At 45.3% G+C, this 19849-nt stretch overlaps 1 protein-coding gene across 1 annotated transcript in view; it reads left to right on the forward strand.

The window, feature by feature from the left end:
* Nucleotides 1-4700: 4700 nt before the first annotated feature.
* The window catches only part of Lnx1 (ligand of numb-protein X 1), a 35478-nt gene continuing 20329 nt past the window's right edge, over nt 4701-19849 (forward strand). The window contains exons 1-5 of the mRNA XM_055629176.1: nt 4701-4840; nt 6577-6818; nt 7461-7613; nt 11581-11783; nt 15195-15566. Coding sequence (XP_055485151.1) covers nt 4701-4840; nt 6577-6818; nt 7461-7613; nt 11581-11783; nt 15195-15566 — 1110 coding nt within the window. The remainder of the gene's footprint in view (nt 4841-6576; nt 6819-7460; nt 7614-11580; nt 11784-15194; nt 15567-19849) is intronic.

Here is a 19849-nt window from a genome sequence, read left to right on the forward strand (position 1 = left end):
GATTTAGAGGGTGAGAGACTGTAGAGCAGAGGAAGGAAAGTCAGCTGGGGCCACGCACAAAACCGTGGGTGTGTGACGTGAGGAGGACCAGGGCCAGGATGGAAGCCCCAGAGGGGTTAGGGCTGAACACACAAGAGCAGTTCTTCATCCTTGAGGGTTGTCAGCAGCCTGACAGATAGTCCTGTGGGACTCCCCACAGCTCATTTCCTAGCGGCCTCCACAAGGGACAGCCACCGCTCTGTTCTGGAGCCATCTCCCTTACCACAGCAGAGCCTCCTAGCTGATCCCTTGGCCTTCTCCACCTGTGGCACAGGTCACTCATCCTGTGATGGGGAGGTGATGGGGCATCCAAAGCCTCAGACCCAGCTGGTGGCAGGAAGGTGGCTTCTCTCCAGAGTCCTCCACCATTGACTCCCTTTGCATGAAGAAATAATAGTTATATCTGATAACTGGATGTTTCCTTTCCTGTGAAATTCCAAGTTCAGGCAACCTATTGGTTCTTTTGAAAGAAGGACAACTGAGAATCCACTCTTAACCTCCAACTCAATCAGAAAAGTGGCTGGGACAGGTGGCTGAAAAGGAAGCCCTCTTCAACACCCATCTTGCCTTTCCATGTACATGTACCTTATATAAGTAGCAGAAAGCAGAATGCATGAAGGGTCGTATTTTTCCTTCTCCTCCTCCTCCTCCTCCTCCTCCTCCTCCTCCTCCTCCCCCTCCTCCTCCTTCTTCTCCTTCTTCCTCTTCCTCTTCCTCTTCTTTGAGACAGGGCTTCTTTGTGTAACCCTGGCTATTCTAGAACTTGCTTTGTTGACCAGCTAGCCTCAAACTCAGAGATTGGTCTGTCTACCTCTGCCTCCCAAGTGCTGCAATTAAAGGTGGGTGCAACATGACCATCTGGCTTTATGTTTCTTCTTAGAGAGCTGAAAAGAGGGAAACAGGCCCTAACCGTTTGTTGCATTAGCAGTTTTCCTTATTAGCAGAGGTGGAATGTGCTTTTCTCTGAGATAGATGTGTGCTACATGTGTGTTTGTGTTTTGCTTGGACCACACACGGTTTTTAGGCATGATGTGTTGCCAACATTTAAAAAAAAAACCAAAAGATTTCGCAGTGAAGTATGGGTTTTAGTATCCAGATTGCCTGCTTCTGACAACACAGGGCTAGCCCTTCTGTAAAGCTTTAATGGCAACTGAATCTATGCTACAATCAAGATTGTTTGCCATCTTCCTGCCTGGCTTCCCCCCCCTCACAACCTGTCTTCCTTGCTTCCCTAAGCTGTGAGTTCAATCCCAGGATTAAAGTGAGAACAGACTGGGCAGTTAATGAATTCCAAGTGAGTTGCCGAGTCCAAAGTTGTGAGTTTGTATCAGAAGTGAACTGAGGGAGAGGTTAGTGCGGAGATTAGCTCAAAGAAGGCTTTCACCGTTGTTCTGATGACGATAAGAGAATGGAGGCTTGCTTTCTCGTGGTGACCTTGCACGCTATGATAAGTAGGTCAGTTCACAGACAGCAGGGAGTCCCTCCCTTGAAGATGAGCTAGTACCACCCGGAGGCTTAGCAACTCACACCACAGACTCTGGAATCTTGTAGGAAGAAAATTTCATTTTCTCTTCGCACACTCAATCCCCCTCCTCTCTAAAAAACTGCAAAGCCTGCTGGTGCTGGCGCCCTCAGAAGCTGCCTGATCTTTCGCTCGCTGCTGGCTTCAGTGTAGGAACCCAGGACCCGACTTCATCAGCATCAAGAAAAATGATTTCAGGATGCTTGTTTGAGCAGACAGCATATCCAAAGTTTGTGGTTTGAGTTGAAAAAAAATTTTTTTTTTTTTTGGTTTTCTGTGTTCCTTATGCTCATCCTTCAAGTTCATGGCCATCACCACCTGAGAGTACTTAGGCTCAGGGTAGCTGAAGAGAGCATAAATCCTGCTTGCTTTGAACAAAGCCCCGGGTGCCTCCTATCTTTCTGTCCTGGCCAACATTAATCAGCTCTTTCCCCTCTCCTTTTCTCGTGCCTGTAAATCAGGAGCCTCCAGTATTAGTCACAGCACAAGCGATAATTAGTAAGTACAAGCCACTGCTTTCATACATTACTCTGTGCCTCAGATTCAGGCTAAGCCAAGAAGATGGAGAGAGCTGACATTACAGAAGGATGAGACGTTATCCTGATTTTTTTTTTAAAGCTTATGAGTCTGAATGTTTCCATTTAGATGCTGCATCCTCCCCAGCTATTATAACTACAGCTAGGAACTGAGTGATAAAGAGAAGACTAGTCATTAATTTTTATGCTGTTTTCCTTTCCTGGACTCAAAAATATATCTTTAAGAGGCTCAAGAATCTGAGGCAGAAATGTTGTGTCATAATGGTTATGGTCCTGGAACTTACTCTCTTCCGTGCTCTGAGGCACCTGAATGAGATTCAACTTTCTCACTGGGACAGGCTATATCTTCCAAAGAAAGCCAGACTGTGCACCATTCCAGTCACCTGTATTCTAGGGAAATGCATTTCCAGCTCTGGTTGAGAACATGGTCAAGAGCACCGCTGCCTGCAAAGAGAGGCTGTCTCCAAATCCACTCACATGCCGTGAACTACCTTTCCCTGCACTCTGGCCCACGGAGAAGTGTTCCATTCTCGAATTACAGCTTTGGCGCTCTCCAACGCCTGCTGGCTCTGATTTTTTCCATCACACAGCATTTCTTCCAATTTTCAAATTCCCCATCTCAACCCCTTCACTCTTCTGTAGCCAGAATAATTCCAAGCCAAAGTAACTAATGAGGATGATAAAAAAATAATAAATTCCAAAGGGGTGGTAAGGCTTCCCAGGTTCCCAGGGGAGGTGTTGGGGCAGCTCAAAAGTATAAGCTTTGGCTTGTCCTCCGCTGTCCATCTTCTAGAAAATGAGGGTGTAAAGTTTGTAATTGCAGACCTTCCTTCTAAAAGTAACACCACATTTCATCACAGTTAGGATGCCACTGATTACTGAAAGTACTGTATTGTATTTGCTGACAAAAAAAGAGAATGTGCTTCCAGTTAAACTACTCCAGACACCATTAAACATGGCTCACACCAGACTCTGTTGGCTTTACAATGCACTTAGGTGAACTGAGCAACTCCCCCTAGCCTGGGTTGCTTTGCCTGGTGTGATATAGGTGATCCTTTTCTATGAAAAAAAATAAATAAATAAAAGTAATACTGCTTTTCATCTCTTTGGGAGAGTGTCTTTCTAATGAGGGACAATATTTTCTTAAGTATTTATTATATTTCTCAATTGTGTCCCTGTATGTGTGGGGGGTGTCTGCATGTGTGTGGGGGGGTACACATCCGTACAAGTGGAGAACTCACGAAGGCCAAGAGTCAGATCCCTGTGGAGCTTGAGTTACAGCAGGACATGGGTGCTGGAGCTGAGCGAGGGTCCTCAGCAAGAGTAGTGTGTTCTCTTAACCACTGAGCCATCTCTCCAACCCTTGGAGCATTTGGGGGCCAGAGATTAAGGTCAGCAGTTCAGAGCACCTGGGCTGCTCTCCCAGTGGACCTGGGCTCAGCTCTCAGCACTCACACGGAAGTGCAGAATTGTCTGTAACTCCACTTATGGGGGATCTGATGCCCTCTTGTGGCCTCTGCTAGCACCAGGCATGCACATAGTTCGTATATATAGATATATACATGTAAGCAAAGCACTCACACATAAAATAAATACACAAAAGTAAACCAAGTAAGCAAATGAAGCATTGCTTTTTCCTTGTAGGAAAATGACAACTTTGTAGACATTCTTCTAAGCATGACTGTCAGCTTCATTAAAACAAAGTTTGCACCCCTCTGCTCTGTTTTTTGTTTGTTGTTGTTTTTGTTTTGCTTTGGGGTTCTTTTTAGATTTTGGTATATTCAGTAACTTTTTATTCTAGTACTGAAGCATAAAGGCTGTTCATAAATATATTTTGATCACATTCTTTCCCTTTCCCTAACTCTTTTTAGGATTTCCTCACTTTTCTCCATAAAATTTTGTGTTCTTTCTCTCTCACACACAGGAAAAGTAAAAGGAAAGAAAAAATCAAAACAACAACAACAGCAACAAAAAAACCCAATAAGACAAAAATAAAAACCAAAATAAAATTAATAAAAAATAAATTCATTAAAAAAAAGAAAAGAAAAACAAAATAACCCAAAAGTTCACAAAAACATGGGGTCTTTTCTGTGATAGCCAACTACTCTTGAGCCTGGGGCCTGCCTGGGTGTGTAATTGATACACCTAGTGGCTCTTTTCCAGCAGGTACCAATGGCAAATCACTTCTGAATTAGAAGTGGGACTTTGTGTCCGCTTCCCCTTTCTAGTGCTGGGATTCCATCTGGTTTGAGCCTGTGAAGATCTGTGTGTTATCTTAGCTCCCGAGTTTATAACTGTGAGCCCTGTTGTGTCTGGAAGACACTGTTTCCTTGAAGGGCCTGCTCCCTCCGGCTCTTAAGAGCCCTGAGTCTTGAGGGGAAGGGTTTGATGAAGACATCCCACGTAGGACTGAGTGCTCCAAAGCCTCTCACTCTCTGCATATGTCCAGTTATGGGCCTCTGTTCTAATTACCATGTACTGTAAGAGAGTGCTTCTCTGATGAAAGCAGAAGGATGGGATCTCTGGGTAGAACTATATGTCCGGGATAGATTCTATCGGAAGGCATTTGCATGGCAACTAAACTCAGTGATGTAAAGAGAAGCATGAGCCTAGCGCCTCGGGAGGGATGTGGCAATACTGTAACGGTGTCAGCCGTGCTCAGGTGCTGGCACCTTCACAACTGCTGTTCAGCAGCAGACACTGCTCAGTGTCCCCGGGACATCTTGATCCCAGAGATGGGAAAGTAAGAGGAATGAGTATCTCAGAATGGGAGAAGTCAAGGGATGGCTTCCGTTTCCTGAGAACTGACTATATATCTAGCAAGGACCGACGCTCCTGGCAGAACGTCATGTCAACCAAATTTTATGCCAAGAACTATATGTAGAACGAAAATTTTTAGAGGATGGATAATTTTTAGTTATTTTAGTTATTTATTATATTTATTCCTGAGGTGTATGAATTGTTTACAGTGAGTGTGTATATTTACTGGTTGGTTGGCTGGTTTGGTTGGTTGGTTGGTTGGTTGGTTGTGTGGGAGAGAGATTGCCACATGTGTGCAAGTGACCACAGAGGCCAGAAGAGAGTGCTGAATCTCCTGGAGTTGGAGTGGTAGATAGTTGTGATCCACCCAACGTGGGTGCTGGAAAGGAAACTCAAGTCCTCTATACAAAGAGCCAGAACTCTTAGGCTCTTGAGTCTTCTCTCCAGCCCCCAGGGCAGAAATTTTAACCATGCCGTCTAATTGCTTCAGATCACACAGCTAGGTAGGTACATTCAGGGCAAACCTCTAGGCTCCCTCCAGGCAGGTCTGAGCGTCTACAGTCAGCCTGAAGCCTGTTGCTTGCAGGGTCACAGCAGCCCCCGTCTCCTTTCAGGGTCACAAAGCATCACTCACGTGAGGTTGCAGATATTTATGCACTGGTGCACACCAGTCAACTCACCTGTTAGGCCATTTGCCCAACACAGGAGTTCTTCAGAAGGATTTCTGTTGGACACGGAGCGGCTGTGTCCTTGGATGCCCTCTCCGGCCGTGCAATGCGCCAATTAAATCATCATCAGTTACTGACCAGAATCGTTGCCAGTGAACTGAAATGACTGGCCCAGTGGTCAAAAAATGAGTTCTTGAAAAAAGAAGGCTCTAGATTGTCGCAAGTGCTGGTCCTTTGAACCCTGGACATCTTTCCCTTTTCCTATTGTACCAATGACTGGGCCACTCTACAAAGTTTGGTTGGTTTGTTTGTTTGTTTGTTTTGTTTTGTTTTGTTTTGTTTTTTTGGTGAAATGGAATGAGTAAAATGGATAGAAACAAGGAAATGGACAGAAAAGGTTTCTGTTGTTAATGAAAGAAAAAGAAAAACTGTCAAAGAAGTGTTTCTCTCCCGGTGCTGTGAGACGTGATGTTTTCCAGTGTGTGAGAGCCCCTGCTGGTGGTTCCTCTGAGGAGTGTGGGAGGCCCTGCCAGACCAACCCAGCAACAGGAATGGAAGCTGCCACGCCCACCCCTAGAGAATAGCAGTTCTGAGTCAACCCTGTGGCTTTGTGGCAAGGGCAGTTCTGTTTGCACGGTCAGCCAAATATGGGATCTGGTAGTGACCTCGTGTGTTTGTGTCCGATGCTGTGGGATCAATCCCAAAAAAAAAGGGCTGAGAATGTGATTGAGGACTTCTATAGTCAGAATAAATACTGATGAGAAGCAAATGCCAAGTGCAAACGTTGGAGACCTCCGCCCTCAAGCCACAGTCAGGTAGATCTGATTTTCTACCGCTCAGCAGTGGCGCTTATGCTTGGAGAATATAATAGGCAATTCTTAAAAACAAACAAATGAAAACAAAAAAACTACTCTCTCGATCCAATTATGCATTTGGCTGGCAAGCATATATCAAATTCTTATGTGTGAGGGGGAGGGTTGTACAGGGACAGGCGTGTGTATTGGGGGGAGCCCTGACTGACCGTTCTAACTGCCCCTCTGGGTTGTTCCAGCTGTAAAGGTGCTTCTCACTATGGCCTGACCAAGGACAGGAAAAGGCGATCGCAAGATGGCTGCCCTGATGGCTGCGCTAGCCTCACGGCAAGGACACCCTCCCCAGAGGTTTCTGCAGCCGCCACCATCTCTTTAATGACCGATGAGCCTGGCCTAGACAACCCTGCCTTCGTGTCCTCAGTGGGGGATGGTGAGCCAGTAGCCAACCCCTCAGACTCTAGCCGGAGCAGCCGAACGAGGGGTGAGTCACGTGGGTGGAGGTCTGGGAATGGACTCTCGGTTTTCCCTGGGATTGCCCTCTGTAGAATATACTACTGGTGGAAAGTTCTAGAAATTTTTTTTTTTTTTTTTAAGGGAAATGGTGCTGGTGGTTTTGGCCAGTTTTCCAAAGTAAAATGAAACTGAGTGCCTCAGATCATTTCTACTGTGTAATCTGGCTTGGTGGGGGCGGGTGAGGCGAGGCCTGGTGATTTATGGTCCCTGCAGTGTGGGGACCTCCTCTGCTTGCTCTGGAAAGTGGTATTCTATCCACTCACACCCAAGGGAGGGGAATAGATTTTAAGTAAGTAAGATACATTATTTCACTGAAAAAAAAAAAAAATTACAAATACCCGTAAATAAACTCTTATCATTAAGAGGCAGTCACTGTTTTAATATCCTATTGTCCCATTTCAATGTTTTATACATAAAAGGTTCTTTGTTGTTGTTGTTGTTTTGCTTATTTGAGGCAAAGTCTCACTCTGCACCTGGACTGGCTTTGACCTCCTGAGTTTCCAGTCTAATCTCTCGAGGGCCGGGATTTCAGGCACACAGCAGCAGGCTTGGCCAAAGGATGATTGCTGTGGGCCTGTAACCCCTGTCTCTGCTCCGTCTCTTTCCTCAGCACGGCCCTTTGAGCGCTCCACGATGAGAAGCCGATCTTTCAAAAAGATCAACAGAGCCCTGAGCGTTCTTCGAAGGATGAAGAGTGGGAGTGCCGTCGCCAGCAACACCGACCAGGGCAGGGGAAGCCCTGAGAACGCCACTGTCCCTGAAGGTAAATGGAATCTTGACTCCCACCCCCAGGCTGGCCACAGGCCTGCTTTCCAAAGTTGCTTTAGGGATGGCGACAGCCTGACCACCACCCTTTGTGACCCTTCTCGTCCCAAGAGGATGGGATTATGGTTTGTTTGTTTGTTTGCTTGTTTATTTGTTTACATTGATTAGCCTCCTCACCCCAGTAAGGACAGGGACTCTTGTCTTCTTTGTCATCTTTTCACACAGGTGAGGGAAAATGCATATGCAACCTGGGCTCCAGGTGCTCGCCTAATGCCCACTGACTATCATTAGAGAGTGAAAACCACTTTATTTTATTTCAGTCTCAACACTGGGTACTGGACACAGTCTTCTGTTGAGAAAGACGAAGCCATAGCTGCTGCGAGTTCTACATAAACAGACAGCAAATGAGTCCCTTCGTTTTGATTTATTGTTTTAATGTTCTGCATTCATTTAGTTATGGTGTGTGCAGGCCCCCCCCCTCCCATGTGCTCATGAGTCACAGTGCGTGTGAGTGTCAAAGGACAACTTGTGAGGGTTGGTTTTCTTCTTTCACAGTGAGGGTCCTGGGGTTGGAATTCAGGTCAGCCAGTGCCTTGAGCCCCTGACCCATCTCCAGGCCCTTGAAAAAAAGCATCTTACATGAAGGCTGGCAATGTTTCCCCAATATAAGTGGAGCTGAGGAGACACTGTTTTCTACCTTTCTTTTCATTTTATATTGAAACTTTTAGGTTAAATTAACTTTTTTTTTTTTTTTTTTTTTTTTTAGACAGGCTCTCACTTTGTAGTCTTAGCTAGCCTATAACTTACTGGGTAGATCAGGCTGGCCGCAAACTTGCAGTGCTCTTCCTACCTTTGCCTCTTAAGAGCATTGGGCTTACAGGTGTGCACCACATCTGGTTCGTATTAAACGGTACAGTAAAATAATAACATTAAAACTAGAAACAGCTTGGCCAGCCCTCTGAGTCATGCATATGTCCAAAGAATGCTAAGAGGTAAAGATTGTCATTCCTATGATCCAGTGAGGTTAGGTAAGTAGCCCAAAGTCACACAGCTAACCAACCATCACAACACACACACACACACACACATACACACACACACACACGGCAGAATTTCAAATTCAGGCCTTTGTCCCTTTTAATACCTTCCAAACTTCTTTGGGGTTGAAAGTTAAAGCCTCGGGTACGTTATGTGCCTGTGCCCTTGGGAAATTCAGGAGCAGCGCAGGAGGCTTCCTGGGCTGCCCTCCCATCACGTGCCCCCTGTGCTCTCCCCTCACATGCCTGAGTGGCTTCCCAGCTGCTGGCCAACCTGCGCCCTCCATCTTCTTTCTACTGCCAGTCTAGCTCTTCACCTGGAGAGGGATAAGAAGCCACCTTCTTAGGTCAGTGTGAGGACTGAAAGTGCATCCCAGATCCTTAGCTCGGTGCCCAGAGAAGAGTATTTTTAACTCCTACCATCTTCAGTCAAAGAGAACTTTGATCAGATTCTCTCGTGTCCAGACTAGGACAATTTTGACAGTTTTAGAATCTGAGACTGACACTCCAACCAAGGACCATGGAGATAACCTAGAACCCCTGCACAGATGTAGCCCATGGCAGCTCAGTGTCCAAGTGTGTACCCTAGTAAGTACCTTACATGAAGTCATTGGCGGGCTCTTTGATAACACCCACCCCCAAGGGGGGAGCAGCCTGCCAGGCCACAGAGGAGGACATTGCAGCCAGTCCTGATGAGACCTGATAGGCTAGGGTCAGATGGAAGGGGAGGAAGACCTCCCTTATCAGTGGACTTGGAGAGGGGCATGGGAGGAGATGAGGGAGGGAGGGTTGGATAGGGAGGGAATGAGGGAGGAGCCTGTAGCTGGGATAAAAAATGAATAAACTGTAATTAATACAAAAAAATAAAAATTTTAAAAAATTTTTAAAAATCATTTTAACCTTTCAAAGTCACAAGGATCTCATTGGTCTGGCTCTAAGGGACATCATTTAAGAGTGTGGCTGGGCATGTCCTTTCAGATCACGGAATCGGATATCCTCCAGTTGTTTAAGAACAACAGCGTTTGTGTCTGTTGTAAAGGAAGAAGGGAGAAAGGGAGGGGGAGAGAAAGAGGGAGAATCGGGAGCCTTGATGACTATTTCCAAAACTTTCTTTGCTTAAAATGAGTTTTCAAAAAAATTCCTTTATGATACCAGACAGACTTTGTGGTAACGCCTACTTAATGCAGTCGGAACAGTTTAGACATTGATTGAACTCAGTCGCCCACATGCTGTTAGCACCAGGAACTGGCAGATTGAGACAGAGCCTCACGGAAGCCATTTGCTGACATTACATTAAGTCTGAATGGAGCTTGAGCCCCACACTTACGATATCACAGGCTCCCTCCAATCACTACGTTACCTCCTAATTATGCTGTATGGTCATTGCAAATAACTTTTTTTTTTTCCTGCATAATTTTATTATAGAGTTGAGTTCACCTAAAGAAACAATCAATGCTTATAGAATTTGAAAACAGTTACAAAGAGTGGCATATGCAGAATCAGACTCATAGTATATCTTCCCAAGTGACAGGACTAAAGGTAACTCTTAGGGCTAAGGCAGCTGTCGGCAGCTGCCGCATGCAAATGTCTCTGCCTTCTGCAGCCTAACTGTGCCTCAAGCTACACAAAAGAATCCACTTCCTAGACCAGGCATGGCCTGCTCTCAGCAACTGGTGTTCCCTCTATCCTTCTTCTCCAACAGAAGTGGGAAAACAGTGCCAGTCAGTGCTTCTGGGTTTTTGGTCTCTCGTGCCTGTCCCTGTGGACTTTGACCTGGCTGTGAGCATCTGGCTCCTGGGGAGCTAATGAGGCCATGGGTGTACCTCCTGGTGTTCCTGACCTGGCTCTTAGGCTGCTTTAGTTCATGGCCCCTTCTAGGTGCATTTCAACAGACACACATACATACAAACCACATGTCACACACACATACACTCATACACCATGAATAAAGGACTGCCTGTTACCATGGAGCTGCATAGTGACCCAGACAGCTATTCTGTATCTGGCACAGCCAAGGAGGATCGAGGAGGGAGCTAAGAAAGGTGTCCTGGAGAAAGATGACTCTTGGGTCATCTCATCAAAGTTAGAAAACCCCAGATCTCATGATCTTTGATTCTCTCTCAGCACTGAGTTCACGGATCCAGGTAGATGAGGGACAAGCCTTCAGAAAGTGGCCATAAGACCGTGACCTTGGCCTCTTTGTGACTACGAACCAGGTCTCTTGACTTCCTGTTATTGACAGCAGTGTTTGCTAGAGGGCTGATGAGTCCTGGAGCTGAAAAGCAGAGTCTCTGAGATCTTCCAAAATGATCTAAGAGGACAGAAGAGCAGAATCTATTTTTGTTCCTTGATAAGAAAGTAATGAAATCCAAGTTTACTCCCTGAAGACATCTGTTCATTAGTTCGTTGTTATTTGAATAGTAAGCACTGGCCGAAGGCTCCTGTGTGCAGAGAGATCTGTGCACAGAACCATGGAACAGCCAGAAATTGCTGCCTCCACAGAGTAATCAAAGTAGTGTAAACATCATATGAAGCCATCGACCAAGCTAACCTCGGGGACAGCCTGTTCATAGACTCTAGCGTCCACACGGTGACATGAGACGTCAGTGCAGATAGCAATAATGGAAGGTTGAATGCCATGAGAACTAGAGTCAGCCTCCCAGGAATTGTGTGTTTAGAGACAGCACAGAAAAGAGGGATTGGGATAAAGTTTAATTGGAAGGGATTGTTTCATGCATGCCTTGAAGGAAAAAATTGGGTTTCGGCCCAGGATGAGACACATTCCGGTAGAGAGATGTGCACTGGCACCAAGGCAGGCAAGTGGGAAACGCACACAAGGAGCGGTGAACAGTTTAGTTTGGCGAGGAGAGACCTTGGAAGTGCCCATTGAGTAGATGTCTGAAACAGTACTGTTTTTGTCCGTTCCAGTCTTCCCCAGGCTGTATCACCTGATTCCAGATGGCGAGATTACAAGCATCAAGATCAACAGAGCGGATCCCAATGAAAGCCTCTCCATTAGGCTCGTGGGAGGCAGTGAGACCCCGCTGGTCCACGTCATCATCCAGCATATTTATCGTGATGGAGTGATTGCCAGGGACGGACGTCTGCTGCCAGGAGACATCATTCTCAAGGTGCCCAGAAGGCATGGTCTTGCCACCAGAGGCTCCGGAAGTATGAGCTGTAGGCTATGAGAGGCACATACTTAGAAGTCAACAATGGTTGGATGAGCAGGTGGAAGGCTAGATAGATGATTGGCCAGAAATGTGGGTGGATACATAGATGGGTAGATGAATAAGGGAAATCCTTCAGAGTCGATAAGAGATGGGTTAGGTAGGTAAATGGACGGATAGTCAGATGGATGGGTGGGTAGGTGGATGGGTGGAAGAGTGGGTGAGTAAGTGGATGGATAAATAGGTGGATGAATGAATTAGTGGATGAATGGATGGGTATATGAGTGGATATTGGCTAGGTGGATGATTAATGGGGTGAATATAATGAAATAAAGGCAGACACTCACTTTCCACAGTTATATTGACATAAATCTCATATGATGAACCCTGATATAACTGAGATGAGTCTTTCAGTCTTCCCCCATCTCTCTGCTTATAACTTCCTGTCAATGTATCATTTTCCCTGTCTTCTCTCACTTTTTCCCATCTACTTTGTTTTCACCTTCCCCCCTTTCGTTCTCCATTTACTCTTTTCTTTCTCTTCTTGATCCTTCTGTGTCCTCTCCTTTAAAAAAAAAAAAAAAAAAAAAAACAAACACATTAGGATAAAATAAGACTGGAGCATGTATCTTCTAAAATTGTAAAGCAGATTAATGGAAACTGTTGTGTTTGATCTAATTGTGTTCAGAGGCCCTTCTACAGAGAATCTCCTGTGACTTAATGGCCATCTCTAATCTAGTCTGATGACTCAGAGGCATTCGCAGGGAGGCAGGAGTGGCTTGGGCATACTGTCCTCTAGGCATGGTTGAGAGAAGAGACTTTCCAGAAGGATTTTCAGGACAGAAAGGAAGGGGGAACAACTGTTTGTCAGACAGTTGTCAACCGTGAGCCAAAGGGCCTGGAGGGCTCTCGTATTCATCTGCTTCTTATCTGATACTCAGATAACAGTCTCATCCCACCCTTCTCAGGCCCGCAGAGGGTCAACCCCTGTCCCAGCATGAGCTGTTTGTTTGGCAAACTAATTGGAATGAGAGGAGAAATAATTGAGAGCAGTTACTGCAGAAATGTTGACATTCCCACTGGACGCCGGGGTGTGGCACAGGCAGTGTCCATTACTCTAATGGGCCGAAAACTATCAGGACCCAACTCACAGAAGGACAACACCCCCCCACCCCCACCCCCACCCCCGGCTCCAAGGGAGATGACTGCCTGGGAGGGCTGCATTAAAATAAAATAAAAAGCTATTTGTTAGCCCTCAGCCGGAGGCACTTGCAGAGGAAAGGAACGCAGGAACCTTTTACTGGGTGACCCTGACTTCGGTTGGCCCTGGGATAATGGGACAGCAGACTGTGTCACCTTCTGGGTAGCGTTCTCTTGTATTTCGACAAGGGCACTCCTTGCCCTCACTGAGGGAGCCCCATTCATCTCCGAACTGCAGCAGGAGGCGCTTCTTGACCTAAAATATGGCTCTTTCGAAGCTCATTCCAATGTGCCTCTAACGATTGGCTTCAAGTACAAGAAATTTTAGCAAACCCTTAGAAATTTAAGAAGCCGTCTGTGGGGCCCCCTCTCAGGCAGAGCACAGGACTGCTGGGAACTGTTTTCTTCCAGAGCAGTGACAAACATTGGGGGCCGAAGCCTCCAGGCTGGGCCTGTGGAGCCAGGGTAATTAAAGCCAGAATGTCAGAGGCAGCAGCAGTCCCGTAGGTTATTAGCGAGGCCCAAATGAGAGGCCTGGCTTCGGGATATTTAAGGAGTACTGTAGAGGGATCAGCTTTTCAGTAGACAGCCTAGAATCTGCTTTTGCACTAGTTTGTCCGAAATCATTCAAGTCCCACACACCCCTCTCTAGTTGGAACATAACTATAAAGGCAGGGGCCTTGCAGACATCTATGCCCATACCTGGTATTCCTATACACGCTGTCGCACATCCAGACACGGTCACAGACACTGTATCAGCGTACACACCCGCACACGCAGGCCCACTCGCAGAAATTGTGTCATAGAACACACAGACTCAGGGGCACTCACACGTGGTGTGTCATACAACACACTCACACATACTCAGGCCCATTCCCATAGATACTGTAACATGCAAACACATTCAGGCGCACTTCCATACATACTCTAACGCGCAAGAGAACACACACGCTCAGATACCCTCACATAGATCATGTAATGTGAAAACACACTCAGGCACATTCACACAGATACCATAACAAACGCATCCACACCTGGTCAGGAACACTCACATACTTTGACGTGCAAAATTACTCACATATGCACACGCACACTCACAGATACAACAACATGAAACACTAACACATGCTCAGGCACATTCGCACAGATGCTCTGCATACAAACACGTTTATATTTATACATTCTCTCACACACCTCTCTCTCTCTCTCTCTCTCTCTCTCTCTCATGCCCACACACCCACACACAGACGGTCTGGAAGTGAAAATATGGGTAACCCAGTAGGAAAAACTTTGTTGAAGGGTTTCATAAAGCAAATAGCTGGTGTGGTAGCTCACGCCTTTGATCCCAGCACACGAGGAGGCAGAGACAGGTGGATCTTGTGAGTTCAAGGTTAGCCTGGTCTACAAACTGAGTCTAGGGCAGCCAAGGCTACACAGGGAAAACCTATCTTGAAAAAAACAAAAACAAAAACAAAACAACAACAACAACAAAAAAAAAACAACAAAGAAGGAAAGAAAGAAAATGCCAACTCCTTTTATTCTAAATGGTGTTGGATATTATCAACTGGTTTTGGGTGCGTGTAAGTGGTCAGGCCTGTGCTTCCCATGACTTAAAGAATGCAAATTTGAATAAAATAGAGGAGTATCTGCTTGTTTTGCTTTTGAGACAGGGTTTCTCTGTATAGCCCTGGTTGTCTTGGGACTTGCTCCATAGCCCAGGCTGGCCTTGAGCTAACAGACATGCTCCTGTGTCTGCCTCTGCTGGGATTAAAGGTGTGTGCCTTCACTGCCAGGCATGGAAAGTGACTTTTTCTTTTTCTTTCACATTTTTAAATTTTTTTCTTCCTTCCTTCCCTATCAACTAAAAGAAAATAAAATAAAAAACTTGGCAGGCCACAGAAATGAAGGTCAGGATTCTGCAAGTAGACATATGGGCCAAGGTAAGAAGGAGGATGAAGGAAGAAAGTGCTGGAGTCATAGGGGTCAGAAAATTACTGTGGACAGTTAGGCCACTTGGATACAGGAGAAAAGGAGATAGTGGAGCCAGCTAGGGGAGAATATCTTCGTTACTCTGTGGGCTGGTGTGATGCTAAAGATCAGACCCATGCTGGTCCGGACCGTGCCGGAAGGCTTGGAGCAGGTACACTCACTATCAAATGGCCCCACCCCCAGGTCAACGGAATGGACATCAGCAACGTCCCTCATAACTACGCCCTGCGGCTCCTGCGGCAGCCCTGCCAGGTGCTGCGGCTCACAGTGCTGCGGGAGCAGAAGTTCTGCAGCAGGAGCAATGGGCAGACTCAGGACTCCCATGGACCTCGTGATGACAGCTTCCACGTCATCCTCCACAAAAGCAGCCCCGAGGAGCAGCTCGGTATCAAACTGGTCCGCAGAGTGGACGAGCCCGGGGTGTTCATCTTCAACATGCTGAACGGTGGTGTTGCCGACCGACACGGCCAGCTGGAGGAGAACGATCGCGTGCTGGCCATCAATGGACACGACCTCCGATTTGGCAGTCCAGAAAGCGCAGCTCATCTGATTCAGGTGGGTCAGCAGTGACCCTGAGATCCCAGTCGGAAACACCCACATGAGCAGGAGCACTCAGCTGATTACCATACTTTGCCACCCTCCCTTTAGGGAAGGCAAGGAGAACTAGCATTTTCTTTCTGACTTTCTTTCTTTCTTTCTTTCTTTCTTTCTTTCTTTCTTTCTTTCTTTCTTTCTTTCTTTCTTTCTCTTTCTTTCTTTCTCTTTTCTTTCTTTTCTTTTTCTTTCTTTCTTTCTGTCTCTCTCTTTGCTTCTTTTTTATTTTTATTTTTTTTTACAATTTATTCATTATATATCCTGCTTGAAGCCCCCTCCCTCAACTTCTCCCAGGCCCACCCTCCCTCCCTGTTCCCCCTGATCTCTTCCCTTCATCTACTGAAAGGGAGAGTTCTCTTCCCGTGCCATCTCATCTGCCCCTAGCTTATCAAGTCTCATCAGGACTGCCTGGATCTTCTTTTTCTATGGCCTGGTAAGGCCGCTTCAATAGGGACAAGTGATCAAAGAGCAGGCAACCTAGTTCATGACAGAGGCAGCCCCTGCTCCCCTTACTTGGGAACCCACATGGAGACTGAGCTGCCAATCGGCTACATCTGAACAGAGGTTCTAGGTTCTCTCCATTCATGGTCCTTGGTTGGTCCTGCAGAGACCCTCTAGGCTCAGATTTTTTAGCTTTGTTGGTCTCCTTGTGGGGCCCCAGTCTACTCCCTGTCCTTCTATCCCCTCCTCTTCTGTAAGACGCCCTGAGCTCTGCCCAAAGTTTGGCTGTGAGTCTCAGCATCTTCGTCCATCCCCTGTTGGGTGCAGCCTTTCAGAGGACTCTTTATAGTAGGCTCCCATCCTGTTTCCTCTCTTCCACTGCTTCTGGAGTCTGTCCTGTTTGCCACTCTAAATGAGAATTAAGCATCCTCCCTTGTTGTTTAGCTTCTATAGGTCTGTAGTTTTTAGTATGGTTTTCCTATATTATATGGCTAATATCTGCATATAAGTGAGTATATACCATGCATGTCTTTCTGTATTGTGGCACATTTACACAACGGAATAATACTCAGCTATTCGAAACAAGGAAATCATGACCTTTGCAAGCAAATGGGTGGAACTAGAAAAGATCATCCTGAGTGAGGTAATCCAGAGAGCTGGCATTTTCAAGTAAGAAGTAACTAGCCAGGTAAGACCCCAACTGACAAAAATGGTCATGATCTTCACTGATAATCTTAGAGTGTGTGTTCTCCCTCCCTTCCCCGCTTCTCTCCCTTTCCTTCCCCCTCCTACCTTTGTCCTGCAATCTACTTTGTTTCTGTTTTATGGCTACCTGCCAATCTAGAAAAGTATAGTGGCATATAGTATATAGAGTATAGTGGCTTATTACAGTCTCTAAGTACCTAGAACAATGTCTAGATCTGTTAAGCACTCAGTGAATGAGCGCTTATTATATGTAAGTGTCTAATAAGTTTCTCAAATTACAAACAGGTAAATATATATATATATATATATATATATATATAAAATACATTTTGCTCATTGCTTCAATCTCTGAGGATTTTTCTTATTAAGCTATTTACCACAGAACCAGACCTACATCTGTTTTAACAGATGCTCTTTGACCCTATGATGTAATCTCAACTTTTAATCCCCTTGGCTTTGCTTAGTTATCATTAATTGATCAGCCTCTATGTGCCAAACAGTGCCCAGCACATTGGTGAATGAGGTGTCTATGGTTGCTTGCTTCTCAGAGCTTGAAAAACATCCTGTCCCTGATTTTGTATACCCAAGAAGGCAGAAGGCAGAGTTAGACTAAAAAAACAGACAAGGTGAAATAGTCATGCATGAAATAAAAGCCTTTTTCCTCCCCTTAGGAAGTAGCTATCTTAGCTTTCTTTTCTTTTTCTTTTTCTTCCCCCCCCCCCGCCTTTAAAAATTAGACCCTAGGGGATTATCAATATTTTTTTCCTGTTACACATATTAGCGCCCTCTGCAGGTCACTCTCTGCAACTTCCGTTCTGGAGCACATCTTTGCCAACTGTACTTTCGCAAGAGGCAAAAGAAAAACTCTAACTCATGTTATTTGGAAAAATCTTGATTACATATGGCATTTTACTCTTGAAGATTAATAACAGAAGGATGTGTTTTTCCCTGAGAAAGTAAATGCATGAAATAAAATCTTGCCTAACAGTGGGAATTCCTTTTTTAAAAAATCCCTTTGCTTACTAAACAAAGCCAATCTGCTTTATAAGCAGAAAGAAAACTTTTAATTATCAGAAAGGCTATGGTAAAGCTAGTTGGAAAAGAATAAAAAAAAAAACACTATGAAAAAAAACCAACTAAGCAATAGCTTTCTGTCTCTGGAAAGTGGATTTTATTTATGTGATACTTGTAATACACACCAAGACACAGGGATTAAACTAAATACCCTCCAAAGACTGAGACTCAAATTCTGCCCGGCCGTTGGCTGTACTGCCCATGTGGGCCCTGTCTCCCTCCATGAATCACATTTGCTTCACAAAGAAATTCCCAGAGAATGTGTCCTCTTGGTCATCTTCTCTCCCGTCAGACAACACACTTTTTTTTCTACACTACTTCCGGGAAGTATTGCCCCTCACAACTGTTTTGAATTGGGCCAACTTTACGTATGTAAAACCCCTACCCTCAGCTTACTCAGCAGCAGCCTGGGCACAACAGTTAGGACACTGTTAGGCCCTGTAAGAAGGAAAACCTTAAAGAGAAAGACACCTCCTACACGGAGCAGCAGCGGACTCTCTTAGCAGCATAGTAAGAACCACGTGGGTTTTCACCATTGTTAATTCCTCAAGCTTTTTTGAGTATCCTTTCTGGAAAAAGTATATGGAAAACCTTTTTTTGGGAACTATCTGATGTCATACTTGAGATAACAGAACAAAGAGAAGTCAGATCAAAGAGGGAAAAGTGATCTCGACATCTGTATCCCAGAGGGTCGGCTTATTCCATCCAGTTATCACCACGAGAACCCGGGAGTTCTAAGAACATGAGGAATTTCCAACCATGTGCAATCTAGATTAGTGAGTTATGTTTGTTTAGGAGTTCAAATATATACAGACAACAAAGAAAGCAATTGTGAATTTCAAATTGAGTAACCCTCCATGTTCTTTTCTTTTCCTTTCCTGTCCTGTCCCTGACTCTTTTCTTCTCTCCCTCTCTCCCCTTCCCCCCTCTCCCCATCTCTCTCTCTCTCCCCCCTCTTCCCTCCCTTCTTTATCTCCCTCTCCTTCCACCCTTCCCTTTTATTCTTTAAGGTAACTCCAGAAACTGAAAAAAAAAAAAAATCAAACCAGTTTATAGTAATACTGCCATATATGTGATTTTGGGTTTTTGGATGAAATAATATTTAAACATGCAGTTATTTCATCGAAGAACTGAAAGTCAGCCTGTTCAAACTTACTGTGATAGGGCTTTTGACAGAACCCCAAAGTAAACAATGCCTAAGCTTACTCTAAAGAGAGCTCTCCGGCTCAGGAGTTGTGCTTTGTACCTGGAAAGAACAAGGCAGAACTTTTGTAGGAATTCAAACTTTCAGGTCCCTGGGAGCCAATAAGAACCACCAGTGAAACAGGACCTGCTAGGTCTGTGTATTTCTACAGATAAGCACAGCTCATATAGAATCCAAGCCCTGCTTCCATAAATTGTCCTACCAGGGTCCTGCAGTAAATTTAGTGCGCATAGACTAAACTTAAATCTGCTTATGCTCAATTCTCAAAGCCCACATGATTACTAAATAGGACTCTAAATCTGTATTTTATTTTATTTTATTTTTTGAGAAAGTGGGACTTGGAAACCCATATAGCGCTTAAATGTACATTTTATGAGAATGCATCCCATGTGCAGCTCTACATGCAGGTGTTAGAGGGCCTGGAAACCCCACTGCCCTTTCTCCAGAGCTCATACCCGCCTTCCCCCACCTCCGATGTGTGCTTCTTTACTATGGAAGAGAAATAATGCTGGGAAGAGTAACCTCCGGCTCCCTGAAAAGAAGCAGTGCTGAGGCAGAGGAGTGTCTGTGTCCTGTTGTCCATCAATCAGCAGATGCAGGGACCTGGGTACCAAAATCTCATTTAGACTTTGTCATTGACATCTCTATGGCCCTCTATACATCACCAGCTGTATGTCCACCATCACCCACTCTCTTATTTCTAAAAGGTAATATGCTGCTGAGAATATAAAACTGATTATGGCGCTACAGTCTGCTAAGTAAAACAGAGCAAACGTCTGACCTAATTCTCCTTTTTCAGTTCTGATGGAATTCTCACATC

The sequence above is a fragment of the Psammomys obesus genome, unplaced genomic scaffold (genome assembly GCF_907164565.1).
Source record: "Psammomys obesus unplaced genomic scaffold, mPsaObe1.curated_primary_1811, whole genome shotgun sequence".
In the NCBI taxonomy this organism is placed as follows: domain Eukaryota; kingdom Metazoa; phylum Chordata; class Mammalia; order Rodentia; family Muridae; genus Psammomys; species Psammomys obesus.